This window comes from Heterodontus francisci, chromosome 6, assembly GCF_036365525.1.
Source record: "Heterodontus francisci isolate sHetFra1 chromosome 6, sHetFra1.hap1, whole genome shotgun sequence".
Taxonomy (NCBI): domain Eukaryota; kingdom Metazoa; phylum Chordata; class Chondrichthyes; order Heterodontiformes; family Heterodontidae; genus Heterodontus; species Heterodontus francisci.
Genome location: NC_090376.1, coordinates 19483588 through 19509992, shown reverse-complemented (window position 1 = coordinate 19509992; position 26405 = coordinate 19483588). Strand labels below are relative to the sequence as shown.

Sequence of the window (26405 nt, the reverse complement as noted above, 5' to 3'; positions counted from 1 at the left end):
GGCTTGGAGGAGAACTTGCAGGTGGTGGTGTTCGCATGCAACTGCTGCCCTTGTCCTTCTAGTTGGTTGAGGTCGCGGGTTTGGAAGGTGCTGTCGAAGGAACCTTTGTGCGTTGCTGCAGTGCATCTTGTCGATGGTGCACACTGCTGCCATTGTGCGTTGGTGGTGAAGGGAGTGAATGTTGAAGGTGGTGGATGTGGTGCCAATCAAGCGGGCTGCTTTGTCCTGGATGGTGCTGAGCTTCTTGAGTGTTGTTGGAGCTGCACCCTTTAAGGCAAGTGCAGAGTATTCCATCACACTCCTGACTTGTGCCTTGTAGATGGTGGACAGGCTTTGGGGAGACAGGAGGTGAGTTACTCACCGCAGAATTCCCAGCCTCTGACCTGCTCTTGTAGCCACAGTATTTATGTTTCTGGTCAATGGTAACTCCCAGGATGTTGATAGTGGGGGATTTAGCGATGATAATGCCATTGAATGTCAAGGGGAGGTGTTTAGATTCTCTCTTATTGGAGATGGTCATTGCCTGGCACTTGTGTGGTGCGAATGTTACTTTAGAAGGCCTGCTGGCATTTTACCGGTGGTGGAGTGGCCCCTATTGCCACCACCTCAGTGAAGGCGGCCTCCATGTGGCAAGTTGGGGGCCGAAGGTGACAAAGGCTCCATGCCCCAAAGAGGGGGCCACCGGCAGCAAAGGCCATTCCCATTGTCCAAATGCTGCCTCCGGAGGGGGTTGCCTTGTGCTCCGAAGGGCCTACCTTCCTAACGCCTCTAAAATAATGATTTATTTTTTGGCCTCCATTTTGAGGCACCACTGACGTTTTCTACTTGTTTCAGCAGTGGCAACCTCTCCCATTGGGGCTGCCACGGCTCTACAGCTGCTGGTCATGTAATTCGGCAGTCTGCCCACCATCCTTAATTTGATGTTGAGCTCAAAGGTGGTCAATTAGGCGGCTGCTCGCAATCGTTGCCAAGGTGGTTAATTGCCAGCTGACTGGGCTGGGACTGCTAACTGGAAGCTAATACAAGTGAGGGATGAGACAGCTTAACGAAGCTCATGAGAGATGTGTGTTCTATTGCTGTCAGAAAGTATGTTGATGACAAATATATCAGATTTTTCCAACAAAAAATCTACAGACGGCACAATTCTTCAAATTTCATAACAAAAATATTTGCATAACACAACCTGGTTCAATTTTTTTTCCTCAATGGCAGTAATTCTAGCAGAAGCACTTCATGCCCACTCATATCTACTGATACTGATTCAAGTGGATTTTCCCAGGTCAGCTAATTTAAATAGCTTTGGCGTGGGTTTCCGCCGGGTGCTCCAGTTTCCTCCCACCTCTAAAAGACTTGCAGGTTGATAGGTAAATTGGCCGTTGTAAATTGCCCCTAGTGTAGGTAGGTGGTAGGAGAATGGTGGGGATGTGGTAGAGAATATGGGGTTAGTGTAGGGTTAGTATAAATGGGTGGTTGTTGGTCGGCACAGACTCGGTGGGCCGAAGGGCCTGTTTCAGTGCTGTATCTCTAAATAAATAAAAATAAATAAATCTGGGGGATTCCCATCTGCACCAGGGGTCTCTCCTTTTGAGGGAGTGGGCAGGGTTTAACCAAATTTGGAGAGCTGTTAAGCGGCACTTGCTGAGCAATAAACCTGCTCCCTCTTTCTGGCTCCTGGAAAGTGTGGGATTGGGACCCCCATTTAATCCCGATGTCAGGGTCCTGAAGCCTGCAGGAAAAGTCCAGCCCTGAGTGTCAGCAGGTTTTCTAACTATGGAAGGGCATCACAGCTGAGTCTAGCAGGGGTCATTACTAGATCAGGAATCCCGGCTGCATTTCACATCCAGCCCCGTCTTCTCTTGTCGAAGAGCGCTGACCCCAACTCCATCCCCAACTGAATTTACCCATAGCGTCCACGCTGTTAGCAACAATGCCGCACTGAGGTCAAAACCTTTAATAATCATGAGCAATCAGAAGCAGCCCAGAGGTACTCACATGCAGCAATATCCCTTATTTTCCAGCAATTTTTCTTACAGTGGTGGAATGAATCGATGGACGACCAGTGGTCCTGCCTTAATGAGCCAGAGATGACATTAAAACATCTGCATGCCAATGAAGGCGAGGGGCGGGGGAGGGTGGGCATCACCATTCCTCCAGACAGAGCACATGTTATGAGCAGCTGCTTGAGAGAATCAAAGTCTTTGACCCAGATAGCTGAGCTATCACTCTTTAAGGCACATAATAACCGAATTGCACCTGTTTTCCATCAGCTATGCACTTGTATTATGGAACAGATGACGGCTTTGATTATCATGCATGAGAAAGAGCCGATGTTTTCTCAAATCATAACACAGGTTTAAAGCCCAGGTGTGACACGGTGAGTAATGGGTCACTTGTAAAGATTTATTAATGTCACGGGGTTACTTTCTTGCATATGATGTGGTTCCGGCCCTGCCTAATGCATTGTCTCTATTTATACCACCACAGACATCGTTCCTTAACCCTTACTGGATGAGGTCAGGAAAGGCATGTGCTGAGGGCATTTTGTTCTTTTCCTTCTCAGTGCTCAATAGGTTTGCAATGTTTTTGTTTTGTCAGTTGAGTTTAATTTTAAGGCAATTGAAGTGATTTATGTTTTTGTACGGAAAAGTATATGAGTCAGGCACCTGGCTTTTGCATTAGTATTAAAAAGAGAATCTTTCCGGCCTTGATACGATTCCATTGGCATCAGTAGCAGCCCGCCCCTGATGTCAGGGGCCTGGTAAAATGCAGCCCATAGTGGGCTGAGTTTTGTGGCACCAATGCGTCTCCCTGCGCCAAGTCGAAAAGGCAGGGGGTTCCCGCCTCGGTCTTTCAGAGCCCCCCGGCATGATCAAACGATGCTCCGGCACTTAAGGGCCCGGCACCAGGATTCTTTAAAGACTGTCAGGATCCTGCTAGTCTGTCTGATTCAGTAACATGATGTTGTGCACAAAGCAAATTAGCTGAGAGTCTCTGGAGGGGTGGTTCTGACAATTTTCAACAAGAGAGGGGAAACTACACAGAATATTGGCGAACTCAACATTCAGAGTCCTCTCAGTATTATTGGGCCCTGTGAACCACATGAAATTTCAGTCTTGATTCTGTTCCTAAGTAAGTTTAGATTTTTCGGTATTAATGTGCAGGAAGCGATAGCCGCTTTAAATTTTGATCTCAGATTCTGCCCAAAACCCACAAGCTGCTGCATCAGGGTTCTTGTATTCAATTGAACAGGCAGGACATTCCTGCCATGCAAAAAACATTTCATTTGTAAAATGTCCTTATGACTAGACGTTCTTCAGCTGAGAACTAATGGTACAATTGTTTGTTATACTTTCCGAGTGGTCTATTCAGAGTTTAAAATAGGTGGAACTAGGTGACAAGTGGATTCAGTATCCAACATCCATTAAATGGTTACTGCAGAACTCTGTATATGTAGGAAGAAAAGAGAAAGAGTTGCATTTATATGGCGCCTATCACAAACTCAGCATGTTGCAAAGCATTTTATAGTCAAGTAAGTACTTTTGAAGTATAGTCACAGTTGTAATGTTCAAAATGTAGCAATTTATGTGCAGCAAATGTCCATGAACAGCAATGAGATAAATAACCAGATCATCTATTTTTAGATGTTGGTAGAGGGATGAATGTTGGCCAGGACTCCGGGACAATACCCCTACTCTTCTTCAAATAGTGCCATGGAATATTTTACGTCTCGCTGAGAGGGCAGATGGGATCTTGGCTTAATATCTCATTTGAAAAATGGCACCTCTTAAAAGTGCAGCACTCTCTCAGTCCTGTACGGGAGTGTCAGCCTAGATTATGTGCTCAAATCTCAAGACTGAGGTTTGAATTCACAACCCTCTGACTCAGTGCTACTACTGAGCCAAGGCTGACACCTTAGCGGCTTTATTTCATTTGATTATCTTTGTTCCTTGGTAAACTTGAAAGGGTGCCAGGGTTAGATTCCAGTTCACCAGTTCTTCTGAGACCGTCAAAAGGGAAGCAGGAGACTTCATGAGCAATTAAGCAGTGAACCAATATAGAGTTATTGCTAAGAAACTGTATCTACAGTTCAGCTTTTTTAACAGTTTTCCTGTAGGATTGCGACTGTTTTATTAGTTTCTATGTTCAAGAAGGGATAGATTTCCTGCTATTGGTGTAGATTAGACAGACTCCAATTGAAGTGTGTTCCAATTCCCTGAGGTTAGCTCACCTGCATAGCTCCAGGTGCAGATTTGGATGAGTAGACAGAACACACTATTGCCGAGATCGGTAAATTGTGTATAACATTTCAACAGGAAGAGAAGATTAAAGGTGACTGTCAGCATAAAGAGGAGAAAAAACCTGGGAAGGTTCAGACTTTTAGCAGAGAGAAAAAGAAATGGGCAACAACTGACTGATTGTAGATTTGAAATATTTATCTGTGCCCTTTAAACCAGCCAATACCACATCTGATTCCCCAGCAACTCTTGGATGTCCATTTCAAAGGGGCGTCTTTGAGAGTGCAGGATCTTGTCTCTAAATCATTGGGAAAATAGTGTACAGGACTTCCCTACCCCCAGATAAATAGTTCAACATAGCACCAACCTGTTTGAGGTGGTAGCTGGTAAACCGTTAAGTTCCCTACCCCTGGAAATAATGCAGCAGTTGAAATTTGGTGTAGTTCAGGTGAGACAGATCATCTGCCCATTACTGGCCTCCTGATTTACACCCATTACAGGCTGTAACTTGTGGAATACCTCTGGGATCAGTGCTGGGGCCTTGGCTTATACAATCTATATTTAGATAAATGATTTAGATAAAGAGACCAAGAGTGATGTATTCAAGTTTGCTGATGATACAAAGCTAGGTGAGAATGTAAAATGTGAGGAAGGCTGCAAGGAGATCTAGACAGGTTAAGTGAGTGGGTGACATAGTGGTTGATGGAGTATAATGTGGGAAACTGTGAGATTATTCAATTTGGAATTTACAGGATTTACAAGAATAGTTCTAGGGATGAGGAATTTCAGTTACGTGGATAGATTGGAGAAGCTGGGGCTGTTCTTTTTACAGAAGAGAAGATTAAGAGGAGATTTGACAGAGGGGCTCAAAATCATGAGGGGTCCGGACAGAGTAGATAGAGAGAAACTGTTCTCATTATGGAGGGTTGAGAGCCAGAGGACACCGATTTAAGATGATTGGCAAAAGAAACAACGGCATCATGTGGAAAAACGTTTTTACACAACCAGTAGTTAGGATCTGGAATGCACTGCCTGAGAGTTGCAGATTCAATCAAGGCTTTCAAAAGAGAATTTGATAATTATCATGATAGAAAAAAATTGCAGGCCTACGGGAAAAAGGTGTGGTAGTGGGACTAGGTGAGAGCTGGCACAGGTACGATGGGTCGAATGGACTCCTTCTGTGCTCTAGCTATTCCATGATTCTATGGTAGAAAGAATAGGAAAGCAGAATATTTTTCAAAAGGCGTGAAACTTCTAAACATTGATGTTCAAAGAAACTTGGCTGCACTTGTACAAGGAACACAATGTTAGCATGCATGTACAGAAAGCAATTAGGAAGCCAAATGGTATGTTGGCCTTTATTACAATGGGATTGGACCACTAGAATAAGGAAGTCTTGCTACACTTGCATAGGGTTTTGGTGAGACCACACCTGGAGTACTGTGCGTAGTTTTGGTCTCCATATTTAAAGAAGGGTATATTTGCCTTGGAGGCAGTACAGCAAAGATTCACGAGATTAGTCCCTGGGATGAGACGGTTGTCCTATGACAGGCTGAGTAAAATGGGCCTATACTCTGTGGAGTTTAGAAGAATGAGAGGTGATCTCATTGAAACATACAAGATTCTGAAGGAGCTTGACAGGGTAAACACTGGGAGGTTGTTTGCCCCGGGTGGCTAATCTAGAACACGGGGGCACAGTCTCAAGATAAGGGGGTGATCATTTAGGACTGAGATGAGGAGAAATTTTGTCACTGAGGGTTGGAATAGTCTACCGCAGAGGGTTGGGGATGCTCCATCCTTGAGTATATTTACGGCTGAGGCAGACAGATTTTCGGTTTCTCAGGGAATCGAGAGATATGGGGAATGGGTGGGAAAGTGGGGTTGAGGCAGAAGCTCAGCCATGATGATACTGAATGGTGGAGCAGGCTCGAGGGGCTGTGTGGTCTACTCTTGCTCCTATTTCTCATGAGTTTATGTTCTTATGACCAGCAGCGGAAAATCTAATCTGACATATTCTGTATGCTCTACAAAGTAAATCTTCTGTAGTGTCCTTGCTACAGTTTATTTATTATGATTAATAATTCTGCTCTGTAGTTTATAGCTTAGGCCACATTCTGATAGAATGTTTGTTTTACCCTTTCTGAAGTTCTAGGAGATCTCTGATGCTGATGCTAGAGGAATGCTAAATGGCACAAGGGGCTAAAGAATGGGTAAAGGACCAGATCATTTTTTTCAAAACGAGTAAAATGTGAAGAAAAATTTCTTTAGTCTTGATTTTTGAACAGGATTAATGCTATTCAACCCGTGTAAGCAGTTTGATTCTGATGCCTCCGTTTATACGATCAAGTTCAGACACACACAATGTTTTGCACCGGTAGACAGACAGAGAAATAAACAATATTACGCCGTTCTTTTCCCTGGGTAGAAATGTACCCTTCAGCATTCCTTGTGATTCCTGACTCTCTCCAACTTGTGAAAGACAATCTGAAGATCTTTATAGGTGGACTCTCACGAATACTGTCAGTGCTAATTCATGATGGCATGACCAGTGTTATTGTCAACAAGACCCCAGAAGAAAATACTTCCTTCAAAAAAACAGATTCCAACTTGTTTTCCCTCCTGTCTCCATTGTCTCAGTTCTTATCTCAAGACTGTCTTGACTATCTTGTTTCACAAGGTGGCTATGAAAATAAGTCAAGAGACATGAATCTTATGCATCCTGTAGTTTCTGCAAATTAAACAATGGTGCGAGCTAAATTGTACCCTGACAGATTAAAGCATCCTGGAATGAACAACTTTTTACCATTTCATTATTTCTAGTGATAATACTTATCTACAAGCTAAGTAAATAGAAACAAAAAACTTTGATCATATGAGAATAAACCAAATGCTAATACTATGTATTTATATACGACTAGGGTATCTTAGAACAGATACTATGGGCTGAATTTTGTGGTGATGACAAGTGTCCTGGTTGCAGGCCAGTATGTTGGGGGAGACCCTGCCTCAGTGCACCGTCAGACCCCCGAAGCCATTTAATGGCGGGCAGGCATTTAACTGTGCACTATCTGGGATGCCGTCCCTTTAAAGGTCAAGCTCCCGCCTCCAAGAGCTGCTGGCCAATCAGAAGGCTGGCAGCTGTGCAGTACTGGCAGCGCCAATGGGAGCAGAGGCAACTGTCAGTACTGCAGGAGGCCCTGCAGCATTGAAGGCATCTGGGATCCGGGAGAGTTAAGTGGGAGTCAGACTCATTGGGGCCATTGAGGCAATCGCTACTGGAAGGGGGCCCTCGGGGGGCCCTGGATTGCCTCTAAAAGAGTGACCCCCCCCAACACCGCAAGGAGGCCGCCAGGTTTTATCTGGCAGTATCTCTCTATGGTGGCGGGCCCCTCTGCCTTCAAATAAATTGAGGTGGAGGTGGAAAGAGGCCCTTATGTCGCCATTAATTGTCCACTTAAGGGCCTCAATTAGCCTGGGACAGGACCCTGCCCCAGACTAAATTGCTAGGCGTTGGGCTCTCCGCCCTCTGATGAAATTTTATGGGCCTCCCGCCTCCGTTCATGTCCCAAGGGGGCCCATAAAATTCTGCCCAATATTACAAAAATACCCGGTGTTATATATGTATATATTACTATACTATCTGTAAAGTGTTAGGAACTAATTAGCTAGGAATTAGTTGTTATGTGTAAGTGTTCCAGTGGGGGGCCTCATTCACGGCTGCACTGGGGAGTCATGTTATATGTAACACAAGAAACAGTTCAACCAGGTTCTACAGCACAAGCATGGTGTTGAAATAAACAAGACTGACTCTAGCCTTTTCCAAGATTAAAGTGTAATTCTTTCTAACATCTGGGAACCAGAAAAAACATAAAGTTGAAACACTCGGGAAGGAATTTTTAAAAATTCTTTCAGAGGAAATGGGTATCGTTGGCAAGTCCAGCACTTACTTTCTATCCCTACTTGCCCTTGAGAAAGTGATGCTGAGCTGCCTTCTTGAATACAACTGAGTGGCTTACTAGGCTACTTCAGAGAGTTAAGAGTCAGCCATATTGCTGTGGAGTCACACATAGGCCAGACTGGTTAAGGATGGCAGATTTCCTTCCCTAAAGGCCATTAGTGAACTAAACGGCTTTTTATAACAATCTAGCATACTCATGGTCACCACTACTGAAAGAAGCTTTCTATTCCAGATTTATCTAATTAGTTGAATTTAAGTTCCCAGCTGCCATGGGGGAATTTGAACTCATGTGTCCAGATCATTAGTCGAGGCCTCTGGATTACTAGTGGTGTTACCATAACTACTGTGCTACCATACAAGGACAAGGATTTCTATTCAATTCCTATAAAGGTACCCTCCAGCTCACTGACAGGAGTGGTCTTTCTCAAAGAGGATGAAAAAAGTATCTGAGCGAAACCCCTCAACACACAATATGCGCATGCTGTTCCTTCTAACATTTGGTTGTCATGAAAATTCTGAATTTAGTGCAGGGAGAAAATAGTGACTGTGAATCACCTCCTGCCAAATTGGTTGAATAAAGTAGCTCAAACTTAATTATGTATCAAGAATTTAAACTGATAGGTTGGCTTATATCAAATCAGTGCCCTGGCACTAAAGTTCACAAGGCACTGAATGATCGGATATGCTGTTGATCATAGTGCATGGTGCTATAAGTATGAACAAAGAACAAAGAACAGTACAGCACAGGAACAGGCCATTCGGCTCTCCAAGCCTACGCCGATCTTGATGCCTGTCTAAACTAAAACCTTCTGCACTTCCAGGGACTGTATCCCTCTATTGCTATCCTATTCATGTATTTGTCAAGATGCCTCTTAAACATCGTTTTCGTACCTGCTTCCACCACCTCCCCTGGCAGCAAGTTCCAGGCACTCATCACCCTCTGTGTAAAGAACTTGCCTCGCACATCCCCTCTAAACTTTGCCCTTCGCACGTTAAACCTATGTCCCTTAGTAACTGACTCTTACACCCTGGGAAAAAGCTTCTGACTATCCACTCTGTCCAGGACACTCATAACTTTGTAAACCTTTATCACGTCGCCCCTCCACCTCCGTCGTTCCAGAGAAAACTATCCGAGTTTATCCAACCTCTCCTTAGAGCTAATGCCCTCCAGACCAGGCAACATCCTGGTAAACCTCTTCTGTACCCTCTCCAAAGCCTCCACGTCCCTCTCGTAGTGTGGCGACCAGAATTGCACGCAATATTCTAAGTGTGGCCTAACTAAGGTTCTGTACAGCTGCAGCATGACTTGCCAATTTTTATACTCTATGCCCCGACCAATGAAGGCAAGCATGCCGTATGCCTTCTTAACTACCTTATCCACCTGCGTTGCCACTTTCAGTGACCTGTGGACCTGTATACCCAGATCGCTCTGCCTGTCAATACTCCTAAGGGTTCTGACATTTACTGTATACTTCCCACCTGTATTAGATCTTCCAAAATGCATTACCTCACATTTGTCTGGATTAAACTCCATCTGCCATTTCTATGGTATGGGCACTGTGCATTTAGCTTGGGGTAATGAGCGATGCTGTTGCAAGTAAAACTGCAGGATAGGTGAATGAATATGTGAGTTCAATGATTGATTTTACTAACAACTTTTATTGTAGCAGCGACCCCGCCCACATATACCTTCATAATCTCTATGTCCCCTTATCTGCTTCTGGACTTGGCAAAATATGGCATTCCTGCAAGGACTCTCGACAAACTGGCAATGGTGTACTACAAGAAAGCACAGATAGTGGACCTGGTTTCAATGTGAGCCTTGGGTATAGCTTGGTCTTGGTTGAAGCACAGGAAGGGCACTGCAGGTTCCGACCAAGGGACCTTCTAATCCAACTCAAACTGTTCTGTTTGCCATAATCACATAAAGTTTAATAACACAAACATTAGAACATGCAGCAGTACATGAATGCTGGAACCACCTCACCGAAATAGCATTACAACCTCTAAATATGGATTGTGAATTAGCAATGTCCTGTAACCCAAATAACCCATAACCTTGTACAGAGCGGGTACCAGGTGTTTTCCAACAGGAAGGATAATCAGTCTTGCTCCTGGATAATCCTTAGATACTCCCTAGTGGCTGGTTACAGAATGGCATTGGTCACTGGGAGTAGATCTTATATCTAATCTGATGCTAGGGAACTGCTATGTAGGATAGGGAGATGATCTAAAGGATGGGTGAAGGGAACAGATCATTGTATTATAGAAGAAAAAGATCAAATCATGAAAGAAAAAAAAACTTTAGCCTTAAATTTTGAACATGATGTAATGATGTTAATAAAACATACTACATTTCAGTCACACTCTTGAACCTACAATGTCTTAAAAGGATGAAATTTGGTTCATGAATTAGGTTAGGAGCAGTTTTCTGAAGACCTGAGTAATTAGGTTATTTGCCAGCTTGGGAATCTTGTATGGACCTTCTGCTTTTTTCAGATGCACTGTTTAATGTTAGGATGCTCTGAATAACATAACAAATTCTTACATTTATATAGCACTTTTAATGTACTAAAACACCCCAAGTTGCTTCACGGGAGGGAGTGTTATCAATTATAATTTGACAATGGGCCACATAAGGAGATATTAGGACAAGGGACCAAAAGCTTAGTTAAAGAGGTAGGTTTTAAGGAGCATTTTAAGGGAGGAGAGAGAGTAGAGAGGTGAAGAGGGTTAGGGAGGGAATTCCGGAGCTTAGGGCCTAGACACGGCCGCCACAGGTAGAGCGATGAAAATCAGGAATGTACAACAAGCCTGAATTGGAGACTTCTAAGTGCATGGAAGGGCAGATTCAGATAAACAAATAAATTGTGAATTTTAGAGCAGCTGGTTCCACAGTAGAGTTAATACCTTTCCAAGTATGTACTCCCAGTAAAATCTTTGCAATTTTCCTGTCTTGAATTAAAAGAGAGCAAGCTGATAAAACAGCTCTAAGTCCAAAGTGGCTGGAATATCATCTGAAAGTATATGACAGATAGTGTTCTGGTGCGATACATTTATGCAACTTGCTGACTGTAAGGCATTGGCAAGTTACCCAATAATATTTAGAGTACAATATTTTCGACATAGCAATACATTGGGCTTCCAGAGAGGAAGAAAGATTGTAAGAGGGGGAAAAACATCCATATCTAAGCAAGGAAGTTAAGGATAACATAAAGACAAAAACTAAGGCATACCATATTGCAAAGGCCAGTGGCAGGCTGGAAGATTAGGAAACTTTTAAAGATCAAGAAAAGGTTACTAAAAAAGTAATGAAAAGAGCAAAGGTAAATTATGAAAGAAAGCTAGTGCAAAATATAAAAACGGATGGCAAAAGCTTCTAAAAGTATATAAAAGGGAAGAAAGTAGCTAAAGTGAATGTTGGTCCATTGGAGGATGAGACTGGGGAGTTAATAGAGGGGAACACAGAAATGGCGGAGACACTAAATCAGTATTTTGCCTCAGTTTTCACAGTGGAGGACACCAGTATCATCCCAATAGTAATAGGTAATGCAGAGGTTATAGAAAGGGAAGAACTTAGAACAATCATCCTCACGAGAGAAAGAGTACTGAGCAAACTATTGGAATTGAAGGCAGACATGTCCCCAGGGCCTGATGGTCTACATCCTAGGGTCTTAAAGGAAGTAGCAGTGGAGATAGTGGATCCATTGGTTATAATATTCCAAAATTCCCTAGATGCGGGGAAGGTTCCAGTGGATTGGAAAAAAGCTAATATTCAAAAAGGGAGGGAGGCAGAAAGTAGGAAACTACAGACCAGTTAGTTTAACATCTGTCATTGGGAAATTGTTAGAATCCATTATGAAGGAAGTAATAACAGGACATTTAGAAAGTCAAAACGCAATCCATCAGAGTCAGCATGGTTTTATGAAGGGTAAATCGTGTTTGACTAATTTGCTGGAGTTCTTCGAAGCTGTAACAAGCAAAGTGGATAATGGGTGTAGTGTATCTAGACTTCCAGAAGGCATTTGATAAGGTGCCGCACAAAAAGGTTAATACACAAGGGAAGATCACATGGGGTTAGGCGCAATTTATTAGCTTGGATAGAGGATTGGCTAACCAACAGAAAACAGAGAGTCGGGATAAATGGGTCTTTTTCTGGTCGGCAAGATGTAACTAGTGGGGTGTCACAGAGTTCGGTCCTCGGGCCCCAACTATTTACAATCTCTATTAATGACTTGGATGCAGGGATAGAAGGTACCATAGCCACATTTGCAGATGACACTAAATAGGTGGGACAGTAAATTGCAATAAAGAAATAAGAAATTTAAAAATGGATGCCGATATGTCAGGTGAATGGGCCAAAATTTGGCAGATGGAGTTTAACTTGGATAAATGCGAAGTTATCCATTTTGGTTGGAAGAATAGAAAGGCAAATTATTATCTAAATGGAGAGAAACCTCAGAATGCTTCGGTGCAGAGGGATATTGGTGTCCTCATTGCATGAATCGCAGAAAACTAGTATACAGGTAGAGCAGGTAATAAGGAAGGCAAATGGAATTTTGGCATTTATTGCTAAAGGAATAGAGTATAAAAGTAGGGAAGTGTTGCTGTAACTGTACAAGGCATTAGTGAGACTGCACCTGGAGTCTTACGCACAGTTTTGGTCCCCTTACTTGAGGAGGGATGTAGTTGCATTGGAGGCAGTCGAGAGGAGGTTCACTAGATTGATTCCAGAGATGAGGGGTTTGTCTTATGAAGAGAGATTGAGCAGTTTAGGCCTTTACTCTCTAGAGTTTAGAAGAATGAGAGGAGATCTAATTGAGGTATATAAGATGATTAAGGGGATTGACAAAGTAGACGTAGAGAGGACGTTTCCTCTGGTGGGGCAATCTAGAAACGAGAGGTCATAGTTTTAGGATAAGGGGCAACCGATTTAAAACAGAGATGAGGAGAAATTACTTCTCTCAAGGGGTCGTGAGTCTGTAGAATTCACTACCCCTGAGTGCGGTGGATGCCGGGACATTGAGTAAATTTAAGGAGGAGATAGACAGATTTTTAATTAGTAAAGAGTTGAAGGGTTATGGAGAATGGGCAGGAAATTGGAATTGAGGCCGAGATGAGATCAGCCATGATTGTATTGAATGGCGGAGCAGGCTCGAGGGACTGAATTGCCTACTCCTGCTCCTAGTTCTTATGTTCTTATGTTCTAAGAGAGACTCATTTTTAACTGCATAATGAAGACTACATGCATGGGACTCTTGGCAGACTTATTAACATTTAATAAAAATTCATGAGCAAGTCTGGCATTTGTTGCCTGTAACTGGTTGTGCTTGAGAACGTGGTGGTCGGCCTTTATCTTGAACCACCGCAATACATGTGTTGAAGATACGTCCACCGTGCTGTTAGATAAAGAGTTCCAGGAGTTCACTCAGAGGCCATGAAGGAACATTTGATATATGTCCAAGTCAGGATGGTGTGTGACTTGGAAGGGAACTTGGAGGTGATGATGTTCCCATGTGCTTGTCATTCTAGGTGGTGCAAGTCATGGGTTTGGGACTGCTGAGCTCTATTTATTTAACAGCCAACCTGGTGAGCTTGAGCTCTCTGGCTGGCCTACACCGCAGTATCTAATATCATAATCTCATTTATTTTTATTTTATTCTTTCACACAACAGACATCGAAAGGAGTTCTTCCTCGGTTTTTCAGCAGCATAGAAAAACTCGTTTTAACATATGAGAAACCAGGCCAAGGTACTGTTGTACCATTGCTGCATCCAGTGGAATATAAAACATACAAAGTCCAAAGCCAGAATGAAGGTAAGAGTGATATATGTATGTGTTCATGTTAATAAAATTTACTCTATTATCCACAGGTAGGTACAGTATTTGTTTTGACGAACTGGTGACTTTCCATGTTTAAGAATGCCACATATCTACTGTCACATTTCTGAAATGTTTTGACTGTTTTTGCATAGAAACGATCAAGATATTAATGACCTGAAAAGTTTGGCTCTAGTTTTTAGACTATGCCCCCTAGTCGTAGACTCCTCAACCAATGGAAATAGTTTTTCTCTATCTACCTATCTAATCCCCATTAATATCTTGAAAATTTCAATCAAATCACCTCTTATACTCTTCAGTTTTTTTATTCATTCGTGGGATGTGGGCGTCACTGGCTAGGCCATTTATTGCCCATCCCTAATTGCCCTTGAGAAGGTGGTGGTGAGCTGCCTTCTTGAACCGCTGCAGTCTTGGGCTTTAGGTACATCAACAGTGCTGTTAGGAAGGGAATTCCAGGATTTTGACCCAGCGACAGTGAAGGAATGTTGATATAGTTCCATGTTAGGATGGTGTATAGCTTGGAAGGAACTTGCAAATTCCCCTCCAAGCCACATACCATCCTGACTTGGAATTATATCGCCGTTGCTTCACTGACGCTGGGTCAAAATCCTGGAACTCCCTTCCTAACAGCACTGTGGGTGTACCTACACTCCAAGGACTGCAGCGGTTCAGGAAAGCAGCTCACCACCTCATTCTCAAGGGCAATCAGGGATGGGCAATAAATCCTGGCCTAGCCAATGACGCCAGCATCCCCCAAATGAATAAAAAAACAAACCCACCTCACAGTCAGGCCCTGGATGTTGCACACAGACCATAAGAAGAACTAATTTGGACACATGTCTTATATGCCACATTGGGACTTCGCTGGTACAGCTTCTGAACCTGTGGAGGGGTAGTTATGTATCAAATGACTTGCAGCACTTTCCATTCTCCAAAGTCTTCAGACTTTTGAAAGCTAAGCTTGTTGCCATCAACCTGAACTTCTTGCTTTACCTCCTCATCTCTCCTATACTTTTTAAAACGTGGTGGTGATGAGTTTAGCTATACATAATATTGGAGCTGGAAGTAGAAAAGATCTTCATTCTGATCACTGATATCTTACGCTTTGATGAGCACAAGAATAAAATGTTCAAAAGAGAACAAAAAAAACCTAATGGCCACAAAAGAAATCAAATGTCAGACTATGTAATGACACTTTGTAATTTTCTTTTATTTGATGTAAGCCTTTAGGACACAAATGAAGCTGTTATGCTTGTGATGGATCAGTTGGAACACAATCAATGCCTTTACGACATGCTCATTAATATAATTGTACAGTTTCTTTCAGTGACTTTTGGCCACTGCAGAAATAAAAGTAGGTGCAGGAACAGAGAGACATGCACAAATCTTTGAAGGTGACAGGAAGTTGATAAGGCTGTTATAAAAAAGCATACGAGATCCTGGGCTTGATAAATAAAGGCATAGAACAAAAAAATCAAGGAAGTTATGACAAGCATTCATAAATCACTGGTTAGGCTTCAGCTAGAATATTGTGCCCAATTATGGGCACCAACTTTAGAAAGGATGTTGAGGCTCCGGAGAGGGCACAGAGGAGATTTACCAATGTGGTACCAGGGATGAGGGTTTCAATTATGTGGAGAGACTAGAGAAGCTGGTGTTGTTCTCCTTAGAAATTTAATAGAGGTGTTCAAAATTATGAGGGATTTTGATAGAGCTGATAGGGAGAAACTGTTTCCACTGGCAGGAGGGTTGGTAATCAAAGGATAGAGATTTAAAATAATTGGGAAAAAATCTAGGGTGGCAAAGCGGAGAAATGTTATTACACAGTGAGTTCTTACGATCTGGAATGCACTGCCTGAAAGAGTGGTGGAAGCAGATTCAATACTCTTTCCTAATTTTAAAGACCTCTATCAGGCCACCTCTGTACCCTCTCCTTTCTGGAGAAAAGAGCCTCAGCCTGTTCCATCTTTCCTGATAGATATAACGTCTTTTTGTATTATGTAATGATCCTACACTCACTGCAATAAAACAGAAAATGCTGGAAATACTCAGCAGGTCAGGCAACACCTGTGGAGAGGGAAACAGAGTTAACATTTCAGGTCAATGACCTTTCATCAGAACTCCATGGAGGGATTTTATGTGGGCAACGGAGGTCTTGACCACCAGCAAAAGCACCGGAAAGAGCCCCGTGTTGCCTCCTCTTGGGAAGGTCCGCTGCATTAGGTGCCAATTAGGCACTTAAGTGGACAGCGGTGGGCCTTCCCCGCAATTAAGGAAGTCCTGCCTCTGAGAGCTGCCAACCAATCAGAGACCGGCAGCTCTTTTACTGAGCAGCTTCACCGCGGAGGCCATGACCGCTGCTGGTAATAGATCCGCTGGAGGTGAGGGACCCAGGCCACAGGTAAGTCAGGGTGGGAGGGGTTTTGTGGGGTGGGGGTCATGGGGTAGAACAATGGAGCAGGGAGCAGGAGTAGGCCATTCAGCCTTTTGAGCCTGCTCCGCCATTCAATGAGATCATGGCTGATCTTCTACTTCAACACTATTTTCCTGCACTATCCCCATAACCCTTGATATTTTTAATATGTAGAAATCTATCGATCTCAGTCTTGAACATACTCAGCGACTGAGTCTCCACAGCCCACTGGCGCAGAGAATTCCAAAGATTCACCACCCTAAAATTGGAAGCACCCAACTTAATTGGGGCAGAGTAGGATGGTGGCAGGATGTCCCCCGCCACCATCCCGCTGATGAAATGCTCTCCCAGCCTCCAAACTCACCGCGGGGGAGAGCATAAAACTCTCTCCCCATAAGTCCTGCACCATCTCCAACTCATTGGCTGACATAGCGGTGTCACTATTAACTCTGTTTGCTTAAACCTGCCAGGAACCTATGTTAGGTACAAATAAAATTGAAAGGTGGAGATGATGCTGTTAGTACATGCTGGGTGCAGGTGGGAATCAGGTTTCAAGTTGGTGATTGGGTGGTTGTGGTCAAATATAATCAATGCCGTATTGCTGACAAAAGGTAAACTTCAGGGGCCATTTTAACCGTGTCTGCTCGGTGGAAAAGGGTAATTAAAATCACTTCTGGGAATCAATGATGAAGTCCCCCTTGCATCTAATGTTGCACTAATACCACAGTTTTGCACTGGTATGAAGGAGCTCACAGTATGCATTGCTGCAAATGTAACAGTGTACCTCAGCTGTTAGGCCCCAGCAGTTCAAGAAGATGGCTCCTCACCAACTTCTCTAGGGCAATTCGTGATTGCCTTGCCAGCAATCCTCACATCCCATGACCGACTAATAAAAAAAACTGAAATACCAGTATATTAGTGTGAGACCGCCACCAAAATACCAACTCGCAATACCGGTGTAACTCTGACCTGGTGTGAAGCCTCATTTTAAGAGTCCCCTGGACTTCCAGGGAACTTTTCAAACCATGGCACGGAATCTTTCTAATACTATGAGAGAACATTGTCCCTTCTTAACATCAACATTGAGCAGAAGGGGAATTTGGTGGAAGCACACATTCGCAGGTCCCTGTCACAGTCCATCTCAGGGCTGATTAAACTGAGGTCTGTTTGCAGATTAACAGCGGTCTGCCAGCTGCACATTGTGGGCAGCAGTTACTGGCTTCGAACTGGCAGCTGTAGTATAATGGCATTCAGAAAAATAACAACAAGAAATTGTGGCTGGCTGCTTCTTTAAAAAGCAGTAGAGTTATCTACCACAGATATTGTTGGGGGAGATGACTCAGGGGAAAGCAGCAAGAGCCAAGTTCATGGCACCATGGGTGGCTCAGCTGTACAGGAGGGGAGGAAGAAGAGTGGCAGGTCGATAGTGATAGGGGATTCTATCGTAAGGGGTAAAGATAGGCGTTTTGTGGCCACAATCGTGACTTCAGGATGGTATGTTGCCTCCCTGGTGCTTGGGTCAAGGATGTCATGGAGCGGCTGCAGGACATTTTGAAGGGGAAGGGTAAACAGTCAGAGGTCGTGGTACACATTGGTACCAATGACATAGGTAGAAAGGAGGGATGAGGTCCTGCAACAAGAATTTAGGGAGCTAGGTAGCAGATTAAAGAGCTGGACCTCAAAGGTTGTAATCTCTGGATTACTCCTGGTGCCACCTGCTAGTGAGTATAGGAATAGGAGGATAGAGCAGATGAATGTGTGGCTGAAGAGATGGTACAGGAGGGAGGGTTTTAGTTTCCTGGATCACTGGGACTGTTTCTGGCAAAGGTGGGACCTGTACAAGTTGCACCGGTTGCACCTGAACCGGAATGGGACCAACATCCTTCCTGGGAGGTTTGCTAGTGCTGTTGGGGGGGGGGGGGGGTTTAATTTGGCAGGGGGATGGGATACAGAGTGGAGGTACAGTAAGAGGTGATGCACAGTCAAATATAGAAAAGAAACCGAGTCAGTCTAGAAGGCAGAGCAAATATAGACCTGTTATGGCACAAGCAAACAATGCAAGGCTGGATTGCATCTATTTTAATGCAAGAAATCTTAGTAGTAAGGCAGATGAATTGAGGGCATTAATTAACATATGGGAATATCACAGAGACCTGGTTGAGGGAATTGCAGGTATGGCAGCTCATATTCCATCTTCAGGCAAGACAGGGGAGAGTGTAAAAGAGGAGGTGGCATTTCACTGTTGATCAACAAAAAGGGGGCAATCACTTGGCTGGGTGTGTACCACAGGCCTCCAAACAGTCAAGGAGAGATAGAGGAGCAGATATGCAGGCAAATCTCAGAGAGGTGTAAAAATAATAGGGTAAAAATAGTAGGGGATTTCAACTTCCCCAATATCAACTGGGATAGTTTTAGTGCAAAAGGCTTAAAGGGGGCGGAATTCTGAAAGTGCATTCAGGAGAGCTTTTTGAGCCAGCACGTAGAAAGTCCTACAAGAGAAGGGACGGCACTGGACCTAATCCTAGGGAATGAATCCGGACAAGTTGTAGCAGTGTCATTGGCGAGCATTACGGGGGTAGTGATCATAACTCTGTAAGATTTAAGGTAGTTATGGAAAAGGACAAAGATGGACTGGAAATAAAGGTACTGAATTGGGGGAAGGCCGATTTCAATATGATAAAACAGGATCTGGCAAAAGTGGACTGGGAGCAGCTACTTGTAGGAACCAGTCGGAGTCATTCAAAAAGGAAATAGTGAGAGTTCAGGGCCAACATGTTCCCGTGAAGGTGAAGGGTAGGACCAACAAGTCCAGGGAACCCTGGATGTCAAGGGACATTGAGGATTGGATAAGGAAAAAAAAGGAGGCAGATTCAGAGTGCTGAAAATAGCAGAGGCCCTAGAGGAGTATAGAAAGTGTAGGGGGCTACTTAAAAAAGCAATTAGGAGAGTGAAGCGGGGACATGAAAAACACTGGCGGGCAAGATAAAGGAAAATCCCAAGGCATTTTATAAGTATATTAAGGGCAAGAGGATAACCAGGGTAAGAGTAGGGCCCATTAGGGACCAAAGTGCCAATCTGTGCGTGGAGCCGGAGGACATAGGTGAGATTTTAAACGATTACTTTTCATCTGTGTTCACTATGGAGAAGGACCGATGTAGGGGTAGAGATCAGGGAGGGGGAGTGTGATATACTTGAACAAATTAGCATTGAAAGGGAGGAGATATTAGCTGTTTTAGCAGGCTTAAAAGTGGATAAATCCCCAGGCCCAGATGAGACGTATCCCAGGCTGTTATGTGAGGCAAGGGAGGAGATAGCAGGAGCTCTGACACAAATTTTCAAATCCTCTCTGGCCACAGGAGAGGTACCAGTGGACTGGAGGACAGTGAATGTGGTACCATTATTCAAGAAGAGATAAACCAGGTAATTACAGGCCAGTGAGTCTAACATCAGTAGTATGGAAACTATTGGAAAAAGTTCTGAGGGACAGGATTAATTTCCACTTGGAGAGGCAGGGATTAATCAGGGGTAGTCAACATGATTTTGTCAGGGGGAGATCGTGTCTAACAAACTTGATTGAATTTTTCGAGGAGGTGACTAGATGTGTAGATGAGGGTAAGACAGTTGATGTAGTCCACATGGACTTCAGTAAGGCTTTGATAAGATCCCACATGGGAGATTTGTTAAGAAGGTAAGAGCCCATGGGATCCAGGGAAATTTGGCAATTTGGATCCAAAATTGGCTGAGTGGTAGGAGGCAGAGGGTGATGGTTGAGGGTTGTTTTTGCGAGTGGAAGCCTGTGATCAGTGGTATACTGCAGGGATTGGTGCTGGGACCCCATGCTGTTTGTAATATACATTAATGATTTATATGTGAATATAGGAGGCATAATCAGTAAGTTCGCAGATAACACGAAAATTGGTGGTGTCGTAAATAGTGTGGAGGAAAGCCTTAGATTACAGGACGATGTAGATGGGCTGGTAAGATGGGCGGAGCTGTGGCAAATGGAATTTAATCCTGAGAAGTGTGAGTGATGCATTTTGGGAGGACTAACAAGGCAATGGAATACACAATGGATGGTAGGACCCTAGGAAGTACAGAGGGTCGGAGGGACCTTGGTGTACTTGTCCATAGATCACTGAAGGCAGCAGCACAGGTAGATAAGGTGGTTAGGAAGGCATATGGGATACTTGCCTTTATTAGCTGAGGCATAGAATATAAGAGCAGGGAGGTTATGCTGGAGCTGTATAAAACGTTAGTTAGGCCACAGCTGGAGTACTGTGGACAGTTCTGGTCACTGCACTATAGGAAGGATGTGATTGCACTGGAGAGGGTGCAGAGAAGATTCACCAGGATGTTGCCTAGGCTGGAGCATTTCAGCTATGAAGAGAGACTGGATAAGCCAGGGTTATTTTCCTTAGAGCAGGGAAGGCTGAGGGGGGACCTGATTGATGTGTACAAAATTATGAGGGGCATTGATAGGATAGATAGGAAGAAACATTTTCTCTTAGCGGAGGTGTCAATAACCAGATTTAAGGTAAGGGGCAGGAAGTTTAGAGGGATTTGAGGAAAACATTTTTCACCCAGAGGGTGGTTGGAATCTGGAACATACTACCTGAAGGGGTGGTAGATGTCGGAACCCTCACAACATTTACGAAGTGTTTATATGAGCACTTGAAACACCATAGCATACAGGGCTATGGGCGAAGTGCTGGAAAATGGGATTAGAATAGTTAGGTGTTTGGTGGCCGGCACCTATACGATGGGCTGAAGGGCCTGTTTCTGTGCTGTATAACTCTATGACTCTATGGAGTAGTTGAGGTGAACAGGTAAGGACATGAGGGAGAAAAGAATAGAAGGGTCTGCTGATAGGGTTAGATGATATAGAGTGAGAGGAGGCTCGTATGGAACATAAACGGTGACATAGTTGGGCTGAATGGGCTGTTCTGTGCTGTATATTCTATGTGGTGTGATCTCCCCAAGTTATTGCTGTTGTGTAACATTCAGAGACCATCTCTTAATTAAAGGGGCACTGCCTTCATGAAAAAGACCTTTTGGCAAATCCTTATTTGAGTGGAGAAGTAAAATATTCAGAAGAACTACAGGTCTTTGCTGTCGCAACGACGTCACACACAAGAGTACATATACGGGTGCTTGGTGAAGACATTTGAATAGCTAGTTGATGCTCACTTCCAGAGCTCACATATACAGAATAGGCACTGGAATGACTTCCTGGAAGCCAGTAAGCGCCAATAGAATCACATTCAAGTCAGGATCAGTGCCTTCAGGATAAAAAGAGAAAAGAATATAAAGAACAGAACTGTGCAATTTTCCCCACCTGTTAATAAAAGATCTGCAAACTTAAATGACAATATTGTTGAGCTCGTCAGTCCAGCTATTGATGTTAATCATCATAATAGCATCTGATAACAGGAAGTTTGTGCTCACTGTTGGGTTTTTGTCCCTTTTGTTCTGGACATTTTTGGTTTCTAGATTTTCGATGACGCTTTGGTAAGCATGCAATCTTTACATCATTTAGAGTGTTTACATGTTGGGCCTTTTATTGGCATCAAGCACTCTTGATCAAACTGTAATTGAAGTTGTTTTCAGATTACACGTTGATGGTGTGCTTACTCTCTCACAGGGTTAAACTGAGCAAATAAACAATAAGAGAAAAGGGTTTGAGTAAAACTGTGGATGCATCAAGTGCTGTACATGGATTTGCTGTAAAGTGACTGCTCAGTAAATGGAATGGAAAATAATGCATTTTGTTACGTCTGTGCCAGAAGCAACACACTGTTAATTCAGTCCCATCACTCCACAGGTCGCAGCATATTATTAAGCTTTCAGCAAATCAGAAAAGAAACAGCCAAATTAAACACTCTAGTATCCCCAGAATGAAGCAGACCAAACCAGGTATTTTTAGACTGCAACAAATTAACAATTAATTTAAAAAACTAAACCTTAAACACTATTAAGATAAATTTATGTTTAAAGATCTTATGACTTCATAATTTAATCTAACTCCTGTATTCACACACATACATTCAAAATTAACAACTAATTCGTTTTTAAAAGTGTAGTTTTTAAGATTAGCTGTCTGTTAAGAATAAATAAAAACAAGAAAGTCTTTGCATTTTACATTCCTGGTGAATGAAATCTTCTGCTGTGAATTTAGTCAAAGTTCACTCGAAGTCTTCATCCGGATTTGATGAAAATACTCTGTTCTTGATAGGCATTTAAACAGTATGGCTGCAGTAGCATTAAACAGTTCTTTCAACAATGAGCATAGCAATACAAATAATTTGTTGAAAAAGTAATGCTTTCCTTCCCTACTCAGGGAATTAACTTGGCTTGTCGCATTGTAGAATTTTTCTTGAGAGAGAATAAAACAGCACCTTTCTTCAGAGTACCTCACTGGAAAAGTATCTCAGAACCAACTGCTTTCAGCCAGTTTCTGCCAGCTCCACACACAGTCAAATGGACGCGTCATCCCATGTGACCTCTCTTTCTACTGCTGAATGCCCATGGTAACCGAAAATGCAGCTGTGGTACGCGGTGTCCCTAGATTTGTGGAATTCTCTCTCCCTTAAAGGTGCACTTTTTTTTAAACAGTCTTAAAGGCACACACACAGTTTTTATAATCTGAGGAGAAAAAATAATACAAGTCCTTGACATTTTAAATCAATGGCCATCTCTTGACCTCACCGGCAGCTCCAAGTATCTATCTCTTATTGCCCTTAGATGTTCTCCTCTTGTTCAATGAAATCAATGAGTCTTTGCTAGATTACGGTGCCTCAGATGTTGCCAGCTCAACAGTATCTTGTCCAAATATCTACCCTTCACTTGAGCAGTGATGGTTGGTAACTTTTTCAATTTTGGGTGGCCCAAGCTTGATCCTGTCCTCACCTAATCTTCACAATGTACTTTCCAATCATCATCACTTGACAATGGTCAAGAATGGGGAACTTTGGCTTATTTGTTTTCTCCCCAACTGCATCATGAGACCAAAGCTAGCATCTGCATTTGGTGAAATCAGGTACCTCAGTAAAGATCAGTCTCCAGAGCTGGGATTTTTCTGGTCTATATGGCTTTGCACCCCATAGGTAGTGCAATTACCCACTAGGTCAAAGGAGTGCATGTAGTTGTATTTAAAGACTAAGAGGATGAAATTGGTCTTGGGCGGTAATGCAAATTGGGCAATAGTGAATCGACAGATCATTTTTGTGGGCTCTAATACAGCCTACTGATTCTGTATCCCCCAATTTGCATTAATGCCCAAGAGCCATTTCACTCCCTTAGTCTTTAAATATAGTTACATGTAGTTAGAAGGAAATTAGATATGTACTGGAAGGAAAAAAAGTTTGCAGGGCTATGGGGAAAGGGCGGGGAATGGGACTAACTGGATTGCTCATGTATAGAGCCAGCACAGCCTCAATGGGCTGAGTGGCATTCTTCTGTTCAGTAATCATTCTATGATTCTATGATACATCTCCCCAAGGTCTAGTCATGGATCTTGAACATTCTGCACTGCAACTGGAAATAAACTGCCACTTTCTGTCATAACTGATCAAAATAGTAAACAACCTTTTGATGACCTGGCTTTACAGAGTAATACTTTATGCTGAAAATACACCCCCCTCCAGTTGCACTCCAACTAGAATGAAACACTCTCAGTTATTTTCCTTTCACATGAGTCATTCTGAATTTTTGACTCATTGGGAGTTGATAAGCTCATAAGTTGTAAACAACAGCACTGTACAAATGAATCTGCACCAGAGGTGACTTTTGGATACAGTAAGCCAAGTTATGATTTTAGCAATTTTTGGGTGTCGGATATCCTTTTAGGGAGTAGGATAGATCTGAAGCTATTTGCTGGGAAATGGGCATTGCCCATTGATATCCCCAGTCAGAAAAATCCTGATGTAAGTTATATGATAGTGAAAGGAAGCATAGAATAGAGGGCAGGCACTCCCCCCATTTCCCCCCAATAAAAGGAGGGAACATCAGAGACCTAGGCTAGTCCTGCACTACTCTTGGAGGCCAGTTGGTTCCCAGTTGGGATTCATGATACTGGCCTGCCAGCCAATCCCAGACAGTGTCCCTCTCTAAACAGGTAAGGCCTGGGGGACTCCGTATTCTGATTTTTCTCCCTTCTTTTTCCATGAAAGCATTAGAAAAGCTGGAAATCAGAAACAAGAATAGAAAATCCTTGAAATGTTTTGGGTGGAAACAAGTTCTGATAGAAGCCTACATCCAATTAATCTGTCTTTTCTCTCTGTGATGTTGCTTTTCCAGCTTTCCTGTATTTTTGTGTATAGGATTGAGATGGTAGCTGCCCATTCAATTTGAATTGTGCCCTGGCGTAGATTCTCCTGATCATAGCAGGATCTATGACATTCTTTCTTGTGGACAGTCTGTGATGTGTCAAAGCCAAGCTTAACATTGTGGCAGGAAGAATAAATACCTTCACAAAACACAAATCACAAAGTGACTTTAAAAAACCTTTCAGAGGCCAAAAGACACCGTTGTAAGCCACACCTGCAACACTAGAGGGTAAATAGTTGTGATGCAGACCTAAGAAATGATTCACAGTTTTATTATCATGCAATTATACCATTACAGTAAAACAACATAAAATTACCTTTCATCCATTTACTGCCTGATGGTGATGAGTGTGTTTCATTGTAACTTAAAAACTTTGATGAGGTGATGAAGGATTTCCTGTCCGCCATTTGCTTTAGCAGTTACATTCACATAATTCCCAAAAGTAAATAAATTAAATGCTTTGTAAAATTTTACACGTTTTGATGTGAAGGATGCCAGTTTCCAAAAATAAAAGACATTTCGACTTCTGCCACTCAAAAAAAGTCAGCCCGAGTACAATGTTTTCAGTAAAATTATCAAGAGAGGTAATTTCATCCCTTGATATCAAGCACCCTTAGCATGGCCCATGGTTGAAAGCAGATTAAAGCTACTTTTACATTATGCCTACAATGTATCTCAGCTACACCCTGAAGAACACCGTACATGGCACCAGTGAGTGAGAGTGACAACCTTTCTGAGATGTGGGTGGATTCAGACTCAAAGTATTGGGATGAGACTGCTCAAACTGATTTCACATTGGCCCCTTATAGGCAACGGAGCAAGATGACTTTAGTTGTCTTAGTACAGGCTTGTCATAGGCTAGATTTGAACTAGGGGTCTTGTGGTATGTTAGCCCACTGCACCACCCTGTTACCCTGTGTTCCCAATTGTTTCCTTTTTCATTTGTTATACTTCTCAGAAGGAGACTCTAGCTTCTAGATGCTATCAGTGCTGTTCCTTAGTCAACCCTCAAGGAGAGGCATCCATGAGTGGTACAGGAAGAGAGACCCTGCACCCAAGCAGGATTCCCTTGCTATCTATCTCACCCCTGATAGATTGACTAAGTTGCTTCTTCTGTGATGTTCAAGTGCAAATCAGTCAATACAGGGATTTCAACTCTAATCTTGTACTTGAGTCTATTCCTCTAACGTCAATGTAGCAACAAATTTGGTTGCCATGGCCACGTGGTAAGGTTTGGGTGGTTTCCACTGTTCAACTCCCACCTGACTGTAGCAGTTGTTATTAGGGTTTAACCCTTTTTTTTTATTTTGTCAAATAAACAGGTGTTCTTGTAGGTTTAGAACAGAAAATTAATTGTTTATTGATCAATACGCCTTATCTTGAAATTGTTGCAACCACATCCGCTCATGTGTTCGCTTGTGCACACAAACACACAAGAAGAGACAGAGAGGGAAAAAGGGTAAGCGATTATAAGTAGGTTTTGGGGTCAGTCGCGGTAAACCTGTTAAATTCTCCTGGAAGTCAAGTTCTTATTAGTTGCAGGCCTGAGGTGATTGTAGGTTTCTCTCTTGGTTCAAAGTTTAGTTGAAGTCAGTGGATCACTTCTATTCACTGCTGTATAGGTGTAGATGTA

At 43.0% G+C, this 26405-nt stretch overlaps 1 protein-coding gene across 1 annotated transcript in view; it reads left to right on the top strand.

Moving 5' to 3' along the window:
- The window catches only part of LOC137371159 (SH2 domain-containing protein 1A-like), a 74746-nt gene that overhangs the window by 36986 nt on the left and 11355 nt on the right, over positions 1 to 26405 (top strand). Inside the window, exon 3 of the mRNA XM_068033219.1 lies at positions 13869 to 14010. Within this exon, the coding sequence (XP_067889320.1) occupies positions 13869 to 14010 (142 nt within the window). The remainder of the gene's footprint in view (positions 1 to 13868; positions 14011 to 26405) is intronic.